Consider the following 19675-nt stretch of genomic DNA (forward strand, 5'->3'; position numbering starts at 1 on the left):
ATAAAACTACCTTTGATTGCACCATACGCCTGTTTCGAGTGAATGTCACTCTCACCATGTATAAACAATGCTGACAGATTTCTATATTTCTAATATGTGTTGTTAGAACAGTAATTACATCAAGTTTTTGTTTCACATTTATGGAACTGTTTTGCTCTGTGTTGTACCATGTATCAGTCAGATTTCTCCCACTAAGACTAAAACCTTATTGCTATGAGATGTAGATGTATGGCAACTTAAAACAGAGTCGCTTATTTGTTCTCATTTGTTTCTCTAAACATGGAAAACACATTTTAAAAAATCTTTCAAAACACAATCACATTGTTTTGTTTTTATTGTCAGCTTAACGTTTTAATCTCTTCCAGTTTTTGAGGACTTAGTGCATCAGTGACTAAATGTAACAGCCATTCATTCACTTACTCCCAGAGAAAAAGCATTGGAAAATATCTAGTAACACATCTGGTGAACCTTCAGTATTATAATGTATATTAAAGTGGAATTATACTTGTGCGTTATAATATGCAGCAACTGTGGCAATGGTGTCTCTGGTGACCAAGGATTAGCAGACTACAGCCATACAGTCATTTATATTCAAATTTAACCTGGTTACATACTTTTTTTAACCACTTTGTGAGAAAAAGCGTCAATCAGTCATCAGCAGTCTGTGCAATACCTCTGTAGCTGCTGTACAGTGCATATTTGAAAACGTGCAAGTATAAATCCAACTTTACAATCATAAACACTTATTCTCTCTCACTCACTCACACACATATGCACACTGTAATGCAGGGGTTGCTGGAGTGCTTTCTCATAGACGTGCATCTGGAGTTTTGGGACTGTTTAAATGCCTGTCTGGTGGCTCTTCAGGGTCTAGTCATACTCCAAGAAAAGTCACAGCTGTGTCTCTTTCCTCTATCAGCTCTGCTGCTGTTGCGTCCATCTTTGATCTGGAAAAGTCATTGATGGGCAGGCCATCCACAATCTTCCAGGTCTTGCCCTAAAGAAACAGAAAACTTTTATAAGTTATGTATTTTTCGATTCGAAGATTTTGGTACACTTATCCACACATCCCTTAAACACATTTAACCCTTAACACAGCATTAAATCATTCTCACCTTTATCTGCACAGGGAAGGAGTAGATGAGATCTTCTGGGACTCCATAGGAGTTACCACTGGAGTACACACCCATAGAGATGAACTCATTCTGACAAAAAGAAGAGAAACTGGTTAAAACTGCAATGTTGAAAAATAAGGTTGCTTGTTCCTGATCCAGTGAAATCCAGAATCATCTTAAAGTAAAACAATAAGTAGTTGACTATCACCCACTACAGAAAACAATGCTTTTCACCTACAGTACAAGAAGTCAAATTCAACAGACATTGTTAAAGTATCCTAACAGTACAAGAGATATATAGATATAAATAAACTAAGTGTGTGAAAGCAAAAATTATACACATTAAGTGAAGTTTCCCAATCGCATTGTCAGTTAGGGACTGTCCAGATTGTGTTTCACCTTATTTTTAATTTCCCTTTTACAATATTACCACAAAATAAGAATTTTTCTGGAACTTGGAACTGGTCTTAATTACTGTTGTTCACAAAGAAATAACCACTACTTGACAGGGGCAGACATTTTCTCATTATAATTAAAGTAGAAATAAATATGGTGTTTACCTCAGGGGTGCCTGACCAGATGTCTCTCATATGGTCGCAGATGGCCTTTGCTGCAGACATAGCACTTGACAGCTTCCTGGCCTTAATGACTGCAGCACCTCTCTGCTGCACCGTCTGCAAAATAGAAACACAAACTATTACAGGAAATCTAGGAGTAGTCAATAGGAAGTGAGAAGAAAAACTGAATATATAGATCAAAGGGTCAATTTAACCTTTACTTTTGGTAACCTTTATTATCTGGTGCAGATAGTTTCTGTTTGATTTCTCAAAAAATGTGTTTAGTTCTTTGACCACAACCCACATAAAACTCTAATTCAAGACAGGGCAGACTTGATGTAATCAGGAACAGTTTTATTCTAAGTTTCTCTTAGATTTAATTATTAAATTATGGGACAATACAACAGCAATCCTGGACAGTATAATTGTTAAATTATAGTGAACTCACAGTGATGAAATCTCCTTTGAGCCAGGCATCATCCTTGACTGCATCAAAACAGGCAAGTTCACTACCACTCATGTTGACTAAGCAATGGTGCACATCTGGATACTGGGTGGATGAGTGGTTGCCCCAGATGATCACGTTCTTCACCTGAGAGGCAGGAACGCCACAGCGCATCGCCACCTGCAGGACATAAAGCAAATTCAGATTTCACTTTCTGTGCGGACAAAGAACTGATAATGTGGGAAATAAGAGTATGTGATTCTAATTTGTAAAGAAAGTGTGAATAGAACTTAAACTACTAACAGGTGCTTAAAGTAACACACCTGAGAGCGAGCCCTGTTGTGGTCCAAACGAGTGAGACAGGAGAAGTTCTCTTTCGGGATTGAGGGAGCAGACTTGGCTGCAATCAGACAGTTTGTGTTGGCAGGGTTTCCTACAACCAGCACCTAAAAACACACACACAAATTCAAACCTGAGAGACTAAGACTCCTATTCTCTTCCTTAGAATAAATTTACTTTATTTAAAAGCATATACTACTGTAAATTTTACATTTTAATTTTAATAATACTATTACTGCCAAAAATATGTTCAAGCGTTTGAAAATAATACATAACAACAACATAATGTTGTTATGCAACAACAAATTGTTTTACAACAATGAATTCTTAAACAGCTGCTTAGCTAGAAACAGAACAGTTTCAGTTCACATAAGTAGAAAAGAAGGATGCATGTGCATGACTATAAACTCTTTGTTAAGTTATTACCTTCACAGTCTTCTTGGCGTACTTCTCTAGAGCGGCTCCCTGGCTCTTGAAGATGGCCACATTGGCTTTAAGCAGGTCCTTCCTCTCCATTCCCTCCTTCCTGGGCATAGAGCCCACCAAGATGGCTGCATCCAGGTCCTTGAAAGCTACCTCCTCCTTGTCAGTGGGGATAATCTCTATGGAAAAAGAAAATTAAATACTAATCTAATAACTCTGAAAACTATGCTTTACAACCCATGAACAGATTTACAGGTCACCACATGGCAAATATAATCTTGTACACTGTTAAAATGTACAATGCCTGTTATGTATCACGTCATGTGTCTGATATTTATTACTATGAAATAATAAAGATTTTGAAACCAAAACTAAATGTTGAACCATTCTGACTAACTAGTATACTCATGCAGTTTTGTGAAATGTATTTTTGGACGTATCCAGTGTGAGACCAGTATTGTACTGGGCCCATCTCAGTACGTGAAGCGTTGTCTTTGCAGCACAGTTAGTTAATACAGGGGCCTCTCACAGCCCCAGTCTAAACAAAACAAGAGATAGCACCATTTCAAAGGAAAAATTCCAGGTCACAATGCAGATGGCACGTACTGGCGCCTCAGGGCGGATGTCATTACAGCGGCTACAGAGATGCCACCAAAAAAACCTAATGGAAAATCCCTTATTTATTAGGTGTCTGAGGAAACGGTTCCAAGTCTGACTGCTCTTATCTGCACAATATTGTACAAATTCCTTTCCTGGACACTAAATGTTAAAAATGCATTATTACTTGATGTTGTGTTATAATGGCTCATGTGTGCAAGGATGCTGAGCCACCTGCAGAGATTTAGTACACCAACAACTACCTAGGCATCATCTACTGTAACTTATTGTAGCCAAGTCTTTTATTCTATGCAGAAAATATTGGCATAATGATGGCACATTATACATAAATATGGGAGTGAGTATTATCAGATAACTCATAATATAATTATGACTCTAAATTTTTAGTACAATCTATAGTTTAGCCATTTAAGGATAACTGTACTATTTCATTCTAGTGTATTAATATCTTATAAAACAATGCATAATGTAGTTTTATTGCTTCAATATTTGTCCACTGTTAAATGATTACCTTTCAGAAGTGGGAGAGCACAGTCCTGCAGCTCCATGACAACACCATCCAGGACGGGCAACATGGGCGTAATGTCCAAAAGGAGCAACACGATGGGCTGGCAGAAGTAGCAGGGAAAGAAGAGGGCAGCCAGATGAATGGTATGAGATGAATGAAAACAGTATGAACTGTATAATGACATGTGAGTGGGGGACTTAGTCGTCTCTGTGACACGGTGTGAAGATCCAAGCCATGTGGCTCACAGACTATAGTGTGTACCAAATGGATCAAGTGTGTTAAGACTCTTGGCAACAGGTTCTATTTGGTCAAGTTCAAGGACATCCTGGCTTGTCCTTTGGATGAGTGGGCAAGCAAGTGGGATCTGATCAGTGCCCACAGGTGGTAACGTCTGCTCAACGCCATCCGCCAGATATGGAAAAAGGAAAGCTTGTGACATTTGCAAATCCCAAGTATCACATATATCCCTTTTGACTCTGCCTATTTAGTGCCTAATGGGATAAAGGAGTTAAATGTATAACATGAGCAAAATAAAGCCCGTCCTTACTTGATCTTTGCCAAAGACATCTCCTTTAGCAATGCTGAACAACAGGGAATAGGCGATCTGCCCAGCAGCGCCAGTCACCAGAACTCTAATAGGCTCAGCCTGTAAGACACAGTGCAATCTGCTGTTAGTATTATTAACATTGATTTCAGTAAAAGGGCAGGTATATGAATGACAAGTGAGTTTAATTGTCCACTGCACATGGGCAGGGTGTCTATTCTTGTCTTGAGGATTTACTGGAGCAGGGGGTCAGTTCAGAAATAGACTCAGTGCCCTCTATTCAGAACTATTGCATAACAAACCAGCATGTTCTTGAGTTATCAAGTCAAAAGCCATATTCACCTTTGAGTTAAGAGCATTAATTCAATCCCTCATATTGCTGTGCTAGCTGTGTGACAAGCTACAGCAGCGTTACATTCATATGACATGAGGTCTGACTGTCTAAATAAACACCACAGAGATTATCGTTGTGAGCAATTCGTGCTGTTAACTTTGCAAAAGTGTATACAATTCGGACTAGATCGTTTGGAATAACGTAGATTTTATGTGCATTACAACGCGCTGTTGAATAATAAAATAACTACTCACCATTTTCTCAGGACAGTTAGTTACTGTGCTCTCTCCCACTTCTCGCTCAACCCTGAGGTCGCTGCTCTTTAAATCCTGAGTTCATCACGACACTTGGAACTGCCCGGCGGCAGACTAAGACTCCAGGTAGTTGTAGTCTTTTTTATTATCTTTGTAGTCCTTTGCCAGATACAACAAAATAGTATCAACAACTTGTACAATAGATCGTCACATAAAACTTTTCTGTCGGAAATAATACTGTTGGCTAAGCTGGTCAAACAGGCTTCTACAGGAGAGTTGTATTAGGAGCTAGCTAACAAGTTAGCTGCCTCGGCTAGTTAGCATACAGGACTGCTAATGCGTTAGCTGTTAGCATAGCCTTTAAGGTACCGCTTGTAGCTAGTTGCTTAGCGACCCGTTCCCTGTATCCAGAGGCAGCAGGGAGCCAGCTAGCATCGAGAGTGCAGTTTATTAGTTGAACTTTACTACTTGTTAAGAAGATAGACGGCAAATGTGTGTTGTGAGACTGAACCAGCGATAATTGGCGTTAACATGTCCGTGTGAAATTAAACTGGTTAAATGTTACGTTAAAAGTTTACAGTGAAATACTGGTTGGTAAAAGTTTGGGAAATGCTAACTGCCCACAGAGAACAGCGACTAGCGCTAACGCTAATGGAGTTCACATGGCGTCCTAATCAAACGAAGCAGTTTTAATATGAAAGTTAACAGCAGAAAGCATGTGTTACGTTTTACGGTTACCGCAGCATTAAGTAAAATAAAAACTAAAGCTGAATACTGAGGGAGAGGGCACGAAAACTTTCACAGTCCCGTCCGCCGAGATAATCAAGGTAAGCTAATCAGAGTAACCTGTTTGTATGTCTGAGTGTTTAAAGTTTAACAAACACTAGCTTGACAGATGATTGACTTCATTTCATTTATATGCCTCCTATTTGGACATAAGTTTTCGAAATATTAACTTCTTAAAAATGCGTGAGTCTTAAAAAGGTAATAGTAAATGTAATATTTGTGGGTTGAATGTGCATCACGCATCACAAAATGTGTGTCTTAGATTTTGTTATGCCCTTGTTACCTGATCATTTGTAGAAGAGAGACTTGAAGTGTCCCTTTCGACTATCTACTGTCTTACACATGTAGGACCCCTTTAACACCCAGTGTTAGGTGAGCATGGTCGTCAATATTTCATAGCATCATTACAGGTTAATTACATGACTTAGTAATGGGGGTGTTACACCTGGCCTCAGATTGTGGTCTCACTTAAGACTAGTTTGGCTGGCTGGCTGCAGGGTTACAAGCCTGTGCTAAATAATATTATGGTTGAAAGAGATTTTTATTTAATGTATTTTTTATTCTGACAGAAGCATAATGTTGGTATATTCTGGTTCAGTTTGTGATTGTATAGTCAGTTTGATATATGATGTAATAATCTTTATACTTTAGATACTGATTTTGTAAATGCAGCATCAGAAACGTGCTCCCCATCTTTCTAAGTAATCGTAATTGTATTTATAGGAGCTGAGTTTGGCAGTTTGCAATTAGTCAGGTCTGCAAACGTGAGAAAGCAGACAGGATTTGAACTTCCCTCTCAGCCTTCAATGTTTATTCTATAAAACTAAGGCTGGCAACTCTAAAAATGATCAGTCATTTCCATCATCTCCTCTGTGTGAAAGGTGACATTCTACTGTCATGATAATATTTTACTTTTTCTCTATTCTGCTATTGTGTCTCTCAGGCTACAATGACACAAAATTCACCCACGCCACCACAAATTTTCCATCCAGTGCCCAGAACTGGCCATGCTTTTTGTACCTCCATCTGCCAGTGACAAGGGCTGACACGATCCCTTCCCTTCTCAAAAGGCTCTGGATGTGATGGTCTGTTTCAGGGCTGTTTCAGGCAGCTGCCACAGCCTGGCAGAGCTCCTCTCAGCTCCAGTTACATTTTTACCCCTCTGGGTGGCATGTGCTTGTGGCTGTCATGGGTGTCAGTATGGGACAAACAGGTGCTCACAGCTGTCTCGTGGCTGGCACAGTCTGCACCATCACACTGTGAATTTATTACATTGATCCGAAAGATCTTGAGTTATGTTGTGCTCTACTTCTTCTGTTTTTTTGTTTTAAGTCTCTTCAGCACAAGTGGAACTTTTTTCACTGCCTGGGGAGGAGAGAGAAAGTTGGCATTCTCTTAAATCCTCCATTTTCTTTTTCAATATTGTTTTATCTACTGACCATTATTTTATTATTATTAAGTGTATCAGGAACAATTATGTCAGTCCTCTGGCTCAGTTTTGCTTGGTATGTGTTTTGTTTGTACAACAATAATAATGGCATGCAAAGAGAAAAGATGCATTGTGCCATATTTAGCTAATAGTTCATTTCTACCTGCAGTCCCGCACTGACTATACAAATATAATTGCATTAATAAAGGTTCAAATTACAGTAAACACAAATATTGAAAATGTTTCTAGCTAATAAAAGCAATATATCAGGAATGGAAACGTCTATGAGTGAGGGAAGGTTAAAAGAACAAGGCAACCTTCAGGTTAATAATTTTTAAAACTATTAGATTACATTTTATTCTGTTAAAATTATTTGATGTACAGAACCAGTGTCTTAACACTTCTCTATAGAGCTGTTACATTAAAAGACAGACAAAACAGACAAAATCTACTGTATATTCAGATTTGTTTATGAACTGTACTTACAGCAGAGGAGACAGGTTACAGAAATCTAAGATATCCTGAACAAAATAATTGGCACCTTTTTAGAGTTGGTGATAAACAAGTACATTGATAGCAGATTAATGTATTCAGTTAGTGTTACAGTTGAAAAAGTCCTCGCTCTATTGTTTGGTATCATTGTCACATCGAAAACGCAGTTTCATACTGACTGAGTAGGTAAAAGTGAGAATAAAATATTTGCCACCCATGGTCAAGGTCAAGACCACTTGAATGTCTAAACCAAGCATGTCTTTTGGAAACGTTAAACAAACTGAGTGCTGTTTGGTCTGTAACAAAGAAAATGAAACAAAGGACACAATCCCCACTGAATAATATGACGGAGCCTCGATTTTGTTGCATGGTCATTATCCTGTGGCAGATCTATGTCTGGCACAGATATCTCCAACAGGATAATGACCCTGCTATGAATCCTGATCTTTACTCTAATACCCTTTCATTGTGCTGTGCATCAGGTACGGCCACGAATGTGCATATCCAACAAAATTACCTAAAATCCCTTTATGTGTGACAGGTGTGACTTTACGTAAGCTCACTTTTGAAAGAGTCCATTGTTGCTATAACTTTTATTTAAGTTAGGCCCAGTGTTTATTTTCCTCCTTGGCAGCCTCCGCTCTCAGCCTAACATGAGGGGATTAGTAATAATTCATCTTTCTAAGAAGGAAAGCACAATGAAACCAACAACACCATAAGCACACATGATAAAATCTGGTGCCAGTTTGCCACGATGGCCTGATCCTCTGTGCATGTGTGCTGTGACAACAACTGGCATTGTGAATGTTTAGTCTCACTCACCAGGTGAAACCTGGAGTGAGGTAAGTGTTCACATGCACAGATCCTGAGCGACATACACATGGAGTGTAAACATACTGGAAACATGTGCACACATACACAAAACTTTCATTCCCTGAGCTGTGAAAATCTTGATAAGCTGTATGTCTCTCTCTGCACAGTGTCTCTCTCCTCTGCTGACCCCGCTCTCTGTCATTTCTCCACCTCCTTCTCCTCTTCTTTTGTTCCATCATCATTTCACCTCCCTCATCTCCACCTATTCTGTCCTCTCCTGCTTTATCTCCTCCTGCTCTGCTCCTCCACTTGTCCCTCCAGAGTGCACCTGAGTGACCCTGTTACATTGGCAGCTGGGAGGCAGATAGCCAGCACACCCACCGGCCTCAGTATCACCCTCTTATCTCCCTCGGTAGACCAAATAGCCCTCACAGTGTACCAGCAGACACGGCAAGATAGCAGGTTGCATTCACACGAGCACACACACATCAACGACACGCAAACAGAGCAGATAATTGCATCATCATCACTGCTATATCTCATCAGGTTCAACTCCTGTATCATCACCCTGCTTATGTTATGGCATGCCAGTTTCTTAGCAGTGCCGTGTTCCTGTCTAAGATTAATTGATGAAGCTTTAGATCTGATGGCGCAGATTATATTTGTTTCCTTTTTCACCTGCACTGTAATGCAGACAGTAGCCGTGTCGTTTAAAATGAACTTACGTGGCATCATCTCGTCATTGACTTTTATTTGCAGTAACCATAATAATACAGTAGATGTCAGCGTGTGCCTGTAGTTGTTCCAGGATGTCAGTTTACATAGCACTTATGAACTGGTGTTGATGGATTCACAATGAAGACTCTCCAAAAACACTTGTTGCGCAATCAGTGGTCATGCCTTTAAGACCTGTACTTATAATTTGAAGGTCGTCACATAAAACACATTTATTGCTGATATTTTTCAGATTTTCTTGCTGATAAAATATATTTTTAAATGATGTTATGACTGAATCTGTGTGTGGTCTAACAATGCAAGTGAACAATATCTACTATAAATGGCACATGTAAAACAGTCTCTACAAAATGCTTAACAAAAAGAAAAAAAATTGATGGAATAGATTTTTAAAGCACAGATAAATAAGTATAACAGTGGTGCATTTGTGCAATTAAAAATGAATAGGAAAGAAATTATCCAGCACACGTAAACCATTGTCACCCGCTCTATGGTGATTAACAGTTGGAAAAATACAAAACTATAAAAAACTAACATGTACATTTCTCTTAAAGCCCATTATAATATTATAAATGCAGCCTTTCTGAGATTTGTGTGCTACCACACAAAGCCTTATCTGTCTGGAACTGTCAGGTGGTGGTGCTGAAAAAGAATTGTGTATCTATACTTAGCTTATCTATGGGCCAAATAGTTGATACCTCCCACCAGATGACATACTGTATATGATATAGACTTTATTAATTCTCTTTGTATATTGCAAATATTTGTGTTTATTCTACATAACCATTTTCTGAGCTCAATTAGTTGTTTCCAGAAATACCCTGCACATTCATTTAAACTGTGGGTATTGTGCGGCTTTGGCACTTTTAGGACAAGGCCTGGAGGCGTAGGGATGTTTCCAGTCTGCCTTGATGTACCTACTACGTGTCTGAGTTTCTCTCTCTCTCTGACTGTGATTGAAACTTGAGAAGGACTTTGTTTCTGTTCAAGTGTTGGCTTGTTTTGAGGAAAAAAGACGACCAATCCCTCAATCAGAAAGAACACAGACCTCTGCAAACACACCAGGTAACGTCTTGGCACTGAGGCAGAACTATTCAATTAAATCTCGTAATATACAAACACTGATCCATCCTTGGAGCAATGTTTCTTTCTTGGAGCGAGCCTCAACCGCTCTATGCCACTCTCTCTCTGTCTTCTTCCCTCAGGTGTTTGCATAGGGAAATGGTCCGTGAAATGGGTTTGATGGAATCAAACTCCATATTAAGACAAATACATATTTCATAGCGGTTGATGGACTGATTGATGGGGCTGCGTCTTCATTTCCTCTGTGCGTCACTGCCAAAGAAGATCTTTATCACAAACTGTAATATGAAGGATCATGGCTCTGCTTGTTTCAGAGTGGAGAGGAGTTGTTCACTTGTCGTGTTATGACTTTGAATGATTCTTGGAGTGAGTATCTGAATGTCTTTACGTGTAAATAAGTGGTTTTGTGTGTGAGGATGTGTTTGTGTGCTCCTGCAGCACCTGCTCCACTGACAGCAGCCACGAGGGGGCACCAAACTGCCACATGTTGATATTCTGCATCTGTCCTGACAGGAAACTCACCCTCCATTCACTCTACTGTCTACAGCAACACACACACTGTTTTTTAAAACTCACTGAAGGATGACCAGAAAAATGCGGCAGCAACAGTGTCCTGGATCCACAGCCAGTTGATGTGGCAGGAAATCCACATCGGAGAGGGCGGGTGGTGGGTCACGTTTTTTCATCAATGCAACTGTTGTTTTAGTAAAACAAGGCTGGCTGACAAACTCCCCCTGACCCACCCGACCTAGCCCAGTCGCACCACCTTTCATTAACCTCAAATCCCAAATCCATCCAACTGGACCAGTGATGGCAACTCTCTGCCGCTGCTGGCGGTCACACCCCTCTGCACAGCCATAATGGGCTGTGGCACAATTGGGGGCCACGTAACCAACAACATTCCCTGTCCTTCCAAGAGGCTGGTTGCCGGCAGGTTACCAGCAACACCCCTCGTCCCTGTTTGTCTGCACTCACTAAAAGGAAAGAATGTTTTCCCCCACAACATGGTTGGGGGATTAAGGCCCATTCTGAGTGGCCCCGGGTCGTGCAGCAGATGTTAACCAGGATAGCGCTTGTTGCCGTGCCGACAGTGAGCCTGCGGGATCGGCCCGCCCAGACGATGTTAAGCTTATGTACATGTATGGGGGAGAAAAGGGGGAGGGGAATAACCTATCACACGTTAAAAGACGATGGATGGTGGGAAATTTGTCTAAGTGGTCACACACTAGTTCACCTACTGTCTCCGATCGTCATCACACACCTTCACATGCTGTTCTATAAGAATGACAGAATGTGTGAGTGTCCAATCGTTGGGTGGACATTGACATGTTCAGATTTGTAGAGTACATTAGCTTCAGCTTGGTCTGTAAGGAGAAAATTAGCTGGACATGAAAAGCTTTTAAACTAACAGTTGCACATCACCTGTCAAAATCACTTCCCCTGTGTGAGCGTTGGCTTTTACCCTCCCTGATGATGTTTTAATGCGATGTGTTGTTTTAACTGCTAAGCTCTCAAGTGCTTGTCACACAGAGCTTGTAATGAAGATGACTAAATGTACAAATGGCATTACGGGAGAAAGGAAGAAAGTCTATGGGGACAGTTCTGGTAGATTTAAAGTATTGATTCCGCTTTTGAATACAGCACATTTGTCATTTGCTATCCAGACTGAGCTATACAGTGAAATAGGCAACATTACAAGAAACGATAGTGAGAAATTGGAGTCACAGCAACTGTTTTCACCCAAAGCTGGGAGTTTGAGCTTTCTAACAGTGAGGATTTCAATCCTGGGAGTTGTAATATTTGTGTATTTGTTTTATTGCAGATGTTCAGTAATGTTAAGGAAGTCTAAGTAGGGAAGAAAGAAAAAGTGGATTTGAAAACCGTAATTTTTAGCCAGTTGTTCTTTCTTTTTTCCTAAAGTCAATCGTGACCGTTTAGCCGTGAACTTTATTTGAATTGAATCTTTGGGGTAAGGTTGATGTGAAAGACAAACCTGTTCCCTTTACGTCGGACAGGTCTAACTGCAGGATGAATGTGTTTAACATAGGGCCTAGTGCAGGCCCTGTGGTACTTGTAAGCATCTAGCTTAGTAGAAAAAGGATACAGGGTCTGACAAGACATGACTTGACCTAGCAGTACAGGCATGGTCCCGCTATTGTCCTGAGCAGAAACCTGGGTTGTAGAATTTCCCCTTTTTTCTGTGAGGGTGGGCGTGTGGGGAAAAAAAGAGGAAGACGGAGGCAGTCGTCATGTGTGTCAGACAAAATGAAGTGAACATTGAACTTTGTAGAGACAGAGAGAGAGTGTGTGTGTGTGTGTGTGTGTGTGTGTGTGTGTGTGTGTGTGTCTTTATCATGGGGCACAGAACATGTCGTTAAGTTCCATGATGACTGTACTCTCTGAGGACAAGTGTTGGGCAGGGAATGGCTGTTTTTACGCACGGTTGGGTGTTTGGGCTTTCTGACAGATGGACAATAGCCAGATGCACGATGTGTGTATGTGTGTGTGTGTGTTCGTGTGTGTGTTCTTGTGAGTATGTACATGTGCACAGTGATCTTATTTTGCACTTCCATTCTCCTGATTTCAAACCTCAGCAGCAACTTGACCAAATCCCAACTGCAGGCAAACAAACGAACTACCAGACCTGATGCTGACAGGAATAACTTTTCCTGCTCAGAATGACCTGTAGAGGTACAAAGAGCAAACTTTAGTTTGACTTTAGTGCTTATTAACTATGAACAATTTTTATTACAAAGGAGTCAATTGTCTGCCATTAAAGATGTCTGTCTGTGTTAATTGGTAATTGTACATTGAAAGAAAAGGGGGATGAATGGTGTTGAAAAGAAAAGCCCTTAAACAGTTAGTTAATCAAAATCATGTGTCCCGGCTGTGTTGCTCTCTTTCTATTTTATTATTCATTAACATTTTCAGTTAATTAATTACTTATATGTCTAGGCCTTGAGGCAGATGACAGTCCATAGTGAAATGACAGACGTGAATGGCATTGCAGGTTGTAGAATTAGTTTGAATTGTTAGATTAAGTTCATTTCCACGCACATACAGAAAATATTATGAGACTGTAAACCTCACTACCTAGGCTGCAGATTATACCACAGTGATAGCGTGTGATAGACAACTGCCAGGTGAAAGGAAGAACAGCAAAGAATGGATGATAGAAAGGACTTTATTTCTCCTTCTAGACAGGATCGTACTGCAGCAGCAGGAGAAGTGAGATATGACACCAGCGTCCATCTCTGAGGTCACAGCAAAGAGAGCAAACCTCTTGGTCCGAGTGCCCTCGACGTCCGACCACTCTGTGCCATGTCAACCTGTCAGAGACAGAGAGGGAAGCACTGCCTGCTGAGAGGTGTCCAAGGTGTCATGGCCTCGTCTGGGAGGTGACAGACAGTGTGTGTATGAGTGTGTGACAGGGAAATAAGACTGCTGAGAGGTCTAGGGGACGTTCATGGTGACCTTTCGTTTACCAGGGTCTATCTCGCTCTGTGCATCTGACAACAACTTTAAAGGAACTCGTCTTCCTGAGCCCTTGACAGGTGTGTGTGCGGGCGGGATTTGTTTGTGTGTACAGGAAAGTACAAAACAGTCACAGATAGATATTTTTGTCCTGGATTGTGCACTTTGTCGAGACACTGCAGACAGTTAATGGGTGGAAGTTGTGTTCATTTTTAATCCTTCATAGAGGTAAAAAATAATCTCTCATATATACATTAGTACCATTCGGTCTAAAACTAAAACTGTACTTTATTAAACTTTGGCTTAACATCTTGACCACTATAGTATAATATAAAATAGTATAATGTACTTTTAAAGGTAGAAATATTTGGCAAACAACTTTTATTTACAAGAAATTGTCCCGTAGTTTGCTTGTATATTACTCACAAATGCTTTGTACTCTAAAAGGTTTAGTTCTGCACTGTTCTTTGCTGACAATATGTGCATTTCACTTCAGACTTTATGTAAAATTCATAGTTATTTGAAGGAAAATGTGAGGTTACAGGGGAAAAAAAGAGAAGTGTAATGGAGGTAATTATGAAGAATAGAAATTGAATAATTATAGTGTAATTATACTGTATGTATTCTATTTGAGCCATGTATTTTATCATTTATAATTTATGTGTGAGTGTGTTGAGCCTTTGTGTTTGTGGTCAGGAGGTGAGGGGCGAACCACAGGGCACCAAATAGCTTTAAAAGAAGAAAATCCAGCAGCATAAACAAAACAACAGAGAGTGTGACACGTGTCACCTTCACTGTGACGGGGGACAGACACCAGAGAAGCACATGGTCCCTGAGAATCTCTTTGAAGTCGGCCAGCAGTTGTGCCACAGGTTTGGAAGTATTGCCTTTCCTGCCCTTGGGCATTGCTGTAGGGCAAAAGCACTCAGCTTTTAGTAAAACACTTGCCAGGATTAGGCCTATTATCTGAATAGGAGTGAAAGATCATTGGTTGAGTGAATGTGGAAATTTAGTTTCCATTTAATGTATTGGATTTTAGGACATAATTAAACCAGGTGTCTCCCTCTTTCATTTTTCGAAGAAACGTTCTGCCTAATCAAGACATGATTGCACATTCTACACCAAACATGTCTTTTCCTCCTTTCTCTGCCCCTCTGTCTCAGTCAGATCTAGTGCTGTGTTTGTGTTTCAGCTTCAGGCATTGTGTAAATACCTCTGCTGGAGTAGTTTTTCCCCCACTTCCCACCTTCCTCCATTACCTTCCCTAATGACGTTTACACATCTGCTTAGAAAAGTCTCCACTCATCACTCTGGCTCCCAGGGTCTGCCTTTCTTTCCCTTTGTTGCACACTCGCTGAAGCTGCAAGATTATGTTTAAGAATTACATTCTTTATTTGGATACTGATATCCAAATATGAAAATACTAGTACAGTTCATAAATTCATAATAAACACTCCCTCCTGAATAGATAAAAAAATAAAGATATTGATCAAGAAAGACAAATGTATGTGTATGAAGAGGTTTATAAAGAGTACAAAAATGTCAGTAAACAAGATCTTTGGTTACAAAATAAGGCGTCTTTAATTGTAGACAATTATGCAAAAGTCATAAATCAAAGTTTTTATATTGTGTTTCTTTAACAGGGAGTAAAATGTACTAGTACTGTGCCTGTATTCTGTCATACTCAGAGATTGGCATCAAGTGACACACTCTCTGCACATAGATTATGTAGCAGCAGTTAAGGTCCATACACTGTTTCACTGCCTCAGGGGAAATGACAAACATTAAATTCAGGTAAGTGCAGCAAAGTCATTTCAAACAAATCCAAAAATACCCTGTTAGAAATGTTTTGGTATTACATATTTATCAAAGTTCACACACCTGTGGCTGATTGGTTTGGTGATTAGCAATAAATAATAATATAGAAAAAGGAGCTCTACAAACACATGCTGATATTTAGATAATTGATAATTAGGTAATACATTTTTTAAGCACTCAGACATACTTGCATTATTTTACTGAGAGACTTGCCCAGAGGTCAAGTCATTTTGGCTTCATTTTCCTGCTGATTGACACATCCTGTAAAACACACAGACACACAGAGACTGTACCTGTCACCTACCCTGAGTAGTATTAACTTAACTTCATTTTGTTCTACCCGTCCATCACCTCTTTTCTTCATCTGCCGACTGCTGCGTGGGCTCCTGTGAGACTCAGTGTGTGTGTGTGTGTGTGTGGTAATGTGTGAATGAAAGGGCTTCGGCGTGCTGCCTGGCGCCACTTTGCCCACCCTCCACTCTTCTCCACCAGACCTCCTGTCCTGTATTGGGACAGTTCAGAACATAAACTCTGTGTGTGTGTGTGTGTGTGTGTGTGTGTGTGTGTGTACAGGTAAATGTATATCTGCCACTAGGCCTCTCATCATTTTCATTCTGAAGAGCCGAGTGTTTAGTTCATTCCCTCTTTTTCTGTAGGAGGAATGATGTGAATACACTGTAAAACCCCATTATTGATGTTTACGTATCTCCCAGGACAATATATGGTAAGTCCAGAACTGTGCCTGTTGACGGTGGTTTCCTCTACTTGGAGCAATTGGCCAAAGACACCAGGAAAGAATTGGAATGAGTCAGCCTACATGGCTACATTCATTAAAAATTGTGAAAAGTGAATAATGGTGTGTACTGTGCTTTAGATTGACACCGCCACTGTTGTTGTAACTCTATCTACCAAAATAACTCTGAAATGTTTCTTTGATTGATGTAGTAGACAGTTGATTGTAATTTCTGTTGCATCTGCTGTGTTGAGCACCATGTCATTCATCTTTGTTTTGGCAGTTTCACGTGGTGTTGCTATGACGACCAGGTACACTGATGAGGTACTTTTTTGCAGTGAAAAACAGTGTCTGTTGCCAAATGCGAGTCAAGTTGAGTTGAGCTGGTACCATGTTGTGGAAAAACACTGAGTTGCATAACAAGCTGTTGAAAAGGGCTGAATTTTCTGTTATTAGAAATGTGAACATGTTTGTTACTGTGATTGGTGTTTTATTAAATCTGAAATGCATCATAGAAGTTCCAGTTTAGCTCTCCAAGGGAAAATGGAACAAGGTGGACCTCAGACTGTGACTCACTAAAAATATAGGAGCATTAGGATTCCTATGAATACTCCAGAAAAAAGCATACATACACTATGATTGTCCCTGAAGTAGAAATATGATGGATAGAAACAACATAGTTGAAGTGTGCATTAAAAGTGATGGTTAAGTTTAGGGTGTTTTTCTGATGTAGTATGCACAAGTCTCTTCTCTACCACACAGACATACTCCTTATCTCTACTCTGTTGTCGTAGCCCTCCCTTGATGCACTTTAGACTCCTTTCAAGCCCCAGATTCTTTGTTTTTATCCCGTATTTAATTTCTCATTATCGCACTCTTTCTTCAATGGCATGTCTTGTGTTTTCAGATTTTGTCCACCTTTCTTTGCTCTGATATGACACTGGAAGCTGAAGGAGTTCTCCCTCAGGGATATATCGTAGATAAGAGCTTGTGCGAGTCTGTGTACATGATTTCATATACATGTAAATGTGTGCATGTGTATATTTTCTCATGCACCAGAAAGTCAAAAGATAGGAGAGTGCATCTCACTGTATATGCCTATCTGTGTATATGTATGTGCATGTGTGAGGCCACATATCAGACATTTGAGAGATTGTGAGTGTGGAGCAAGACTGACTTGAGGATCTGAGTATGTTTACTGAATACATGAGTGTGTGTTCATGTAGTTTGTGATTGAGACTTAGCAGGAAGTCCAAGGCTCCTCAGATTGGAAAATATGCACTCATATACTCACAATTACACCCTCGTACACAACCTATCGCTCTCTGTGGATGTACCTTCTGGTCGCTCTTAAAGATAAGGGTTATGTAAAGAAAAAAAACTCTGAGAATTTAAACCATTGTGCTTTAAAAGAGATGAGACAAAGAGTAGAGTAAAAAGTGCAAATGAGAAGGAGAAAATCAGACACTGAAATACTATCCTTTGAGGAAGATATGACATAGAATGAGGAGAGTGAAAATTGGCACAAAGAAGAGAGGAGATGGTTGCAGACGGGGTCAGAAAGCTTAATGCATTTCTAATAGGAGGTAACTCAGAAAAACATGGGAGACAAGGAAGGGGGGGAGGGGGGGGGGGGGATAAAAGGCAGAAGGACGATAAGTGAAGGTACATGAGGAAAAAATAGGAGGAAAGGTAAAGGGGAGGAAACAATTGACAAGGCTATGCAGAACCAGGTGGGTGAGGAGGGAAAGACGGTTTGTGTGTGTGATGTGTGAAGAAGGTTTGTGTGTATTGAGAGCGGGGTAATGCAGTAAGGCTGTGATGGCTTTGTGTCAGTCACCCTATGGCAGCTTTTTAACCCTGTTATTTACCACGTCCTCCTTCTACCAGTGATGGAAGCGCTGCCTCTGGCATGTGTTTGTGTGTGGACTTGTATGACTACCTTTCTGAGGACAGGTCTGGGTTTTAAACTGTGGGAGTGAGGACAATATCTTTTTTTATGTTTAAAGTTAGAATTAGGTTGATGTCAGGGTAAGGGTTAGGATTAGACATTTAGTGGTGATGTACAGTGCTAGGTAACAAATTATAAATGTGGTAAAACATGTATATGTGTGAGAGAGATGGGAACACAGTGTGCACAATTGTGAGAAGGTATTCTTGAGATATCAAAAAACATGTCTGTGAACCTAACATTTTAGGCCTGTCTCTCGCTTGTTACAGTGGAGCACCAGATCTGGACCACAGCCCTAATAGACCCAGAAGTGATCGCCAAATGTGAGTTAAGTTCGTGAGTTATTGCAACAAAAACTACAGGTTATCTCGTTTAACTCTTTCAAGTTTAAACAAAGTCTGTGTGGTTCCCAGAAGATATTAAGAGAGTAGAAATATATCTTCATCCCATCAATAAGCACTTGTCGGACCCCCATTGTTGGCTTTTCAGCTCTTTGAGCATGTTGAATCAACAGTGGACTCTTCAGTGACAGAGACTACTCTGATTAGCTGTACAGCTTAGCAAATCATTGCACACGAAAACGAACCCCCCAGTGCCATTTACCACTTCATATTAGACCATTTTGATTAGAAGTAGTAACTGTATGTGTTGAGTGACAGTGGTGTAAAAATGGTAAGCATTATGGTTTCCCTGTGAAATCCCACTTGTTGTACAAGTCAATACTTCAGCACAAATAATGTAGCTGTTATGAGGCAGAGCATTGCTCTTCTTCCTCTTTGCACACACATACAGTACTGTCATAGTCAGTAACCACCCAGAGGGGACAGTGAAAGAAAAGCGGAGAGCGAGATGCAGAGAGCAGACAAGGTCGTGGTTCCTGTGGATTGTCTTTGAAAGAGGAGTCGTATGTGTTTCCTCGCCGCCTTTTGATGTTAAAGCAGCCTCTCTACTAGTGTAAAGACAGAGTACAATAACCTAGACCCTGACTCCCCAAGCTCTCAGTACACTGGCTGTGTACCCCCACAAAACTCTGCAGGGGAGACAGGTAACCCACAGCAACCCCAGCCAGATGGACTGATGTGTGTGTGTGTGTGTGTGTGTGTGTGTACTGTACAGTATGTTGGTATATGCAAGTGTGTGTAATGAAAGTGAGTATGCACCATTATTGTGCCAGTCCTGCAACTTATAACAAATAACATTTGAAAACTTAGTACCTGTTTGCTT

The 19675-nt window shown here is 40.3% G+C and overlaps 2 protein-coding genes across 4 annotated transcripts in view; one reads left to right on the top strand and one right to left on the bottom strand.

Annotated features, from left to right (window-relative positions):
* Positions 1–321: 321 nt before the first annotated feature.
* On the bottom strand, positions 322–5572 carry LOC113158417 (malate dehydrogenase, cytoplasmic-like). Its single transcript, XM_026354320.1, is given in 11 exon segments — positions 322–997; positions 1116–1205; positions 1676–1789; positions 2121–2297; positions 2441–2563; positions 2883–3058; positions 4009–4105; positions 4553–4651; positions 5138–5215; positions 5218–5296; positions 5532–5572. Coding segments are annotated over 11 exon segments (1197 nt in total). The 3' UTR covers positions 322–874.
* wdpcp (WD repeat containing planar cell polarity effector) overlaps positions 5537–19675 on the top strand; it is a 57337-nt gene continuing 43198 nt past the window's right edge. Inside the window, exons 1-2 of one of the 3 annotated variants that reach the window (XM_026356907.1) lie at positions 5537–5964; positions 13676–13873. The gene's annotated coding sequence lies outside the window, so the exon portion shown is untranslated. Of the gene's footprint in view, positions 5965–13675; positions 13874–18720; positions 18775–19675 lie in introns of all 3 variants that reach the window. The other 2 variants (XM_026356904.1, XM_026356905.1) reach the window with 2 other exon arrangements.

This window comes from Anabas testudineus, chromosome 15 (assembly GCF_900324465.2).
Source record: "Anabas testudineus chromosome 15, fAnaTes1.2, whole genome shotgun sequence".
Lineage (NCBI taxonomy): Eukaryota > Metazoa > Chordata > Actinopteri > Anabantiformes > Anabantidae > Anabas > Anabas testudineus.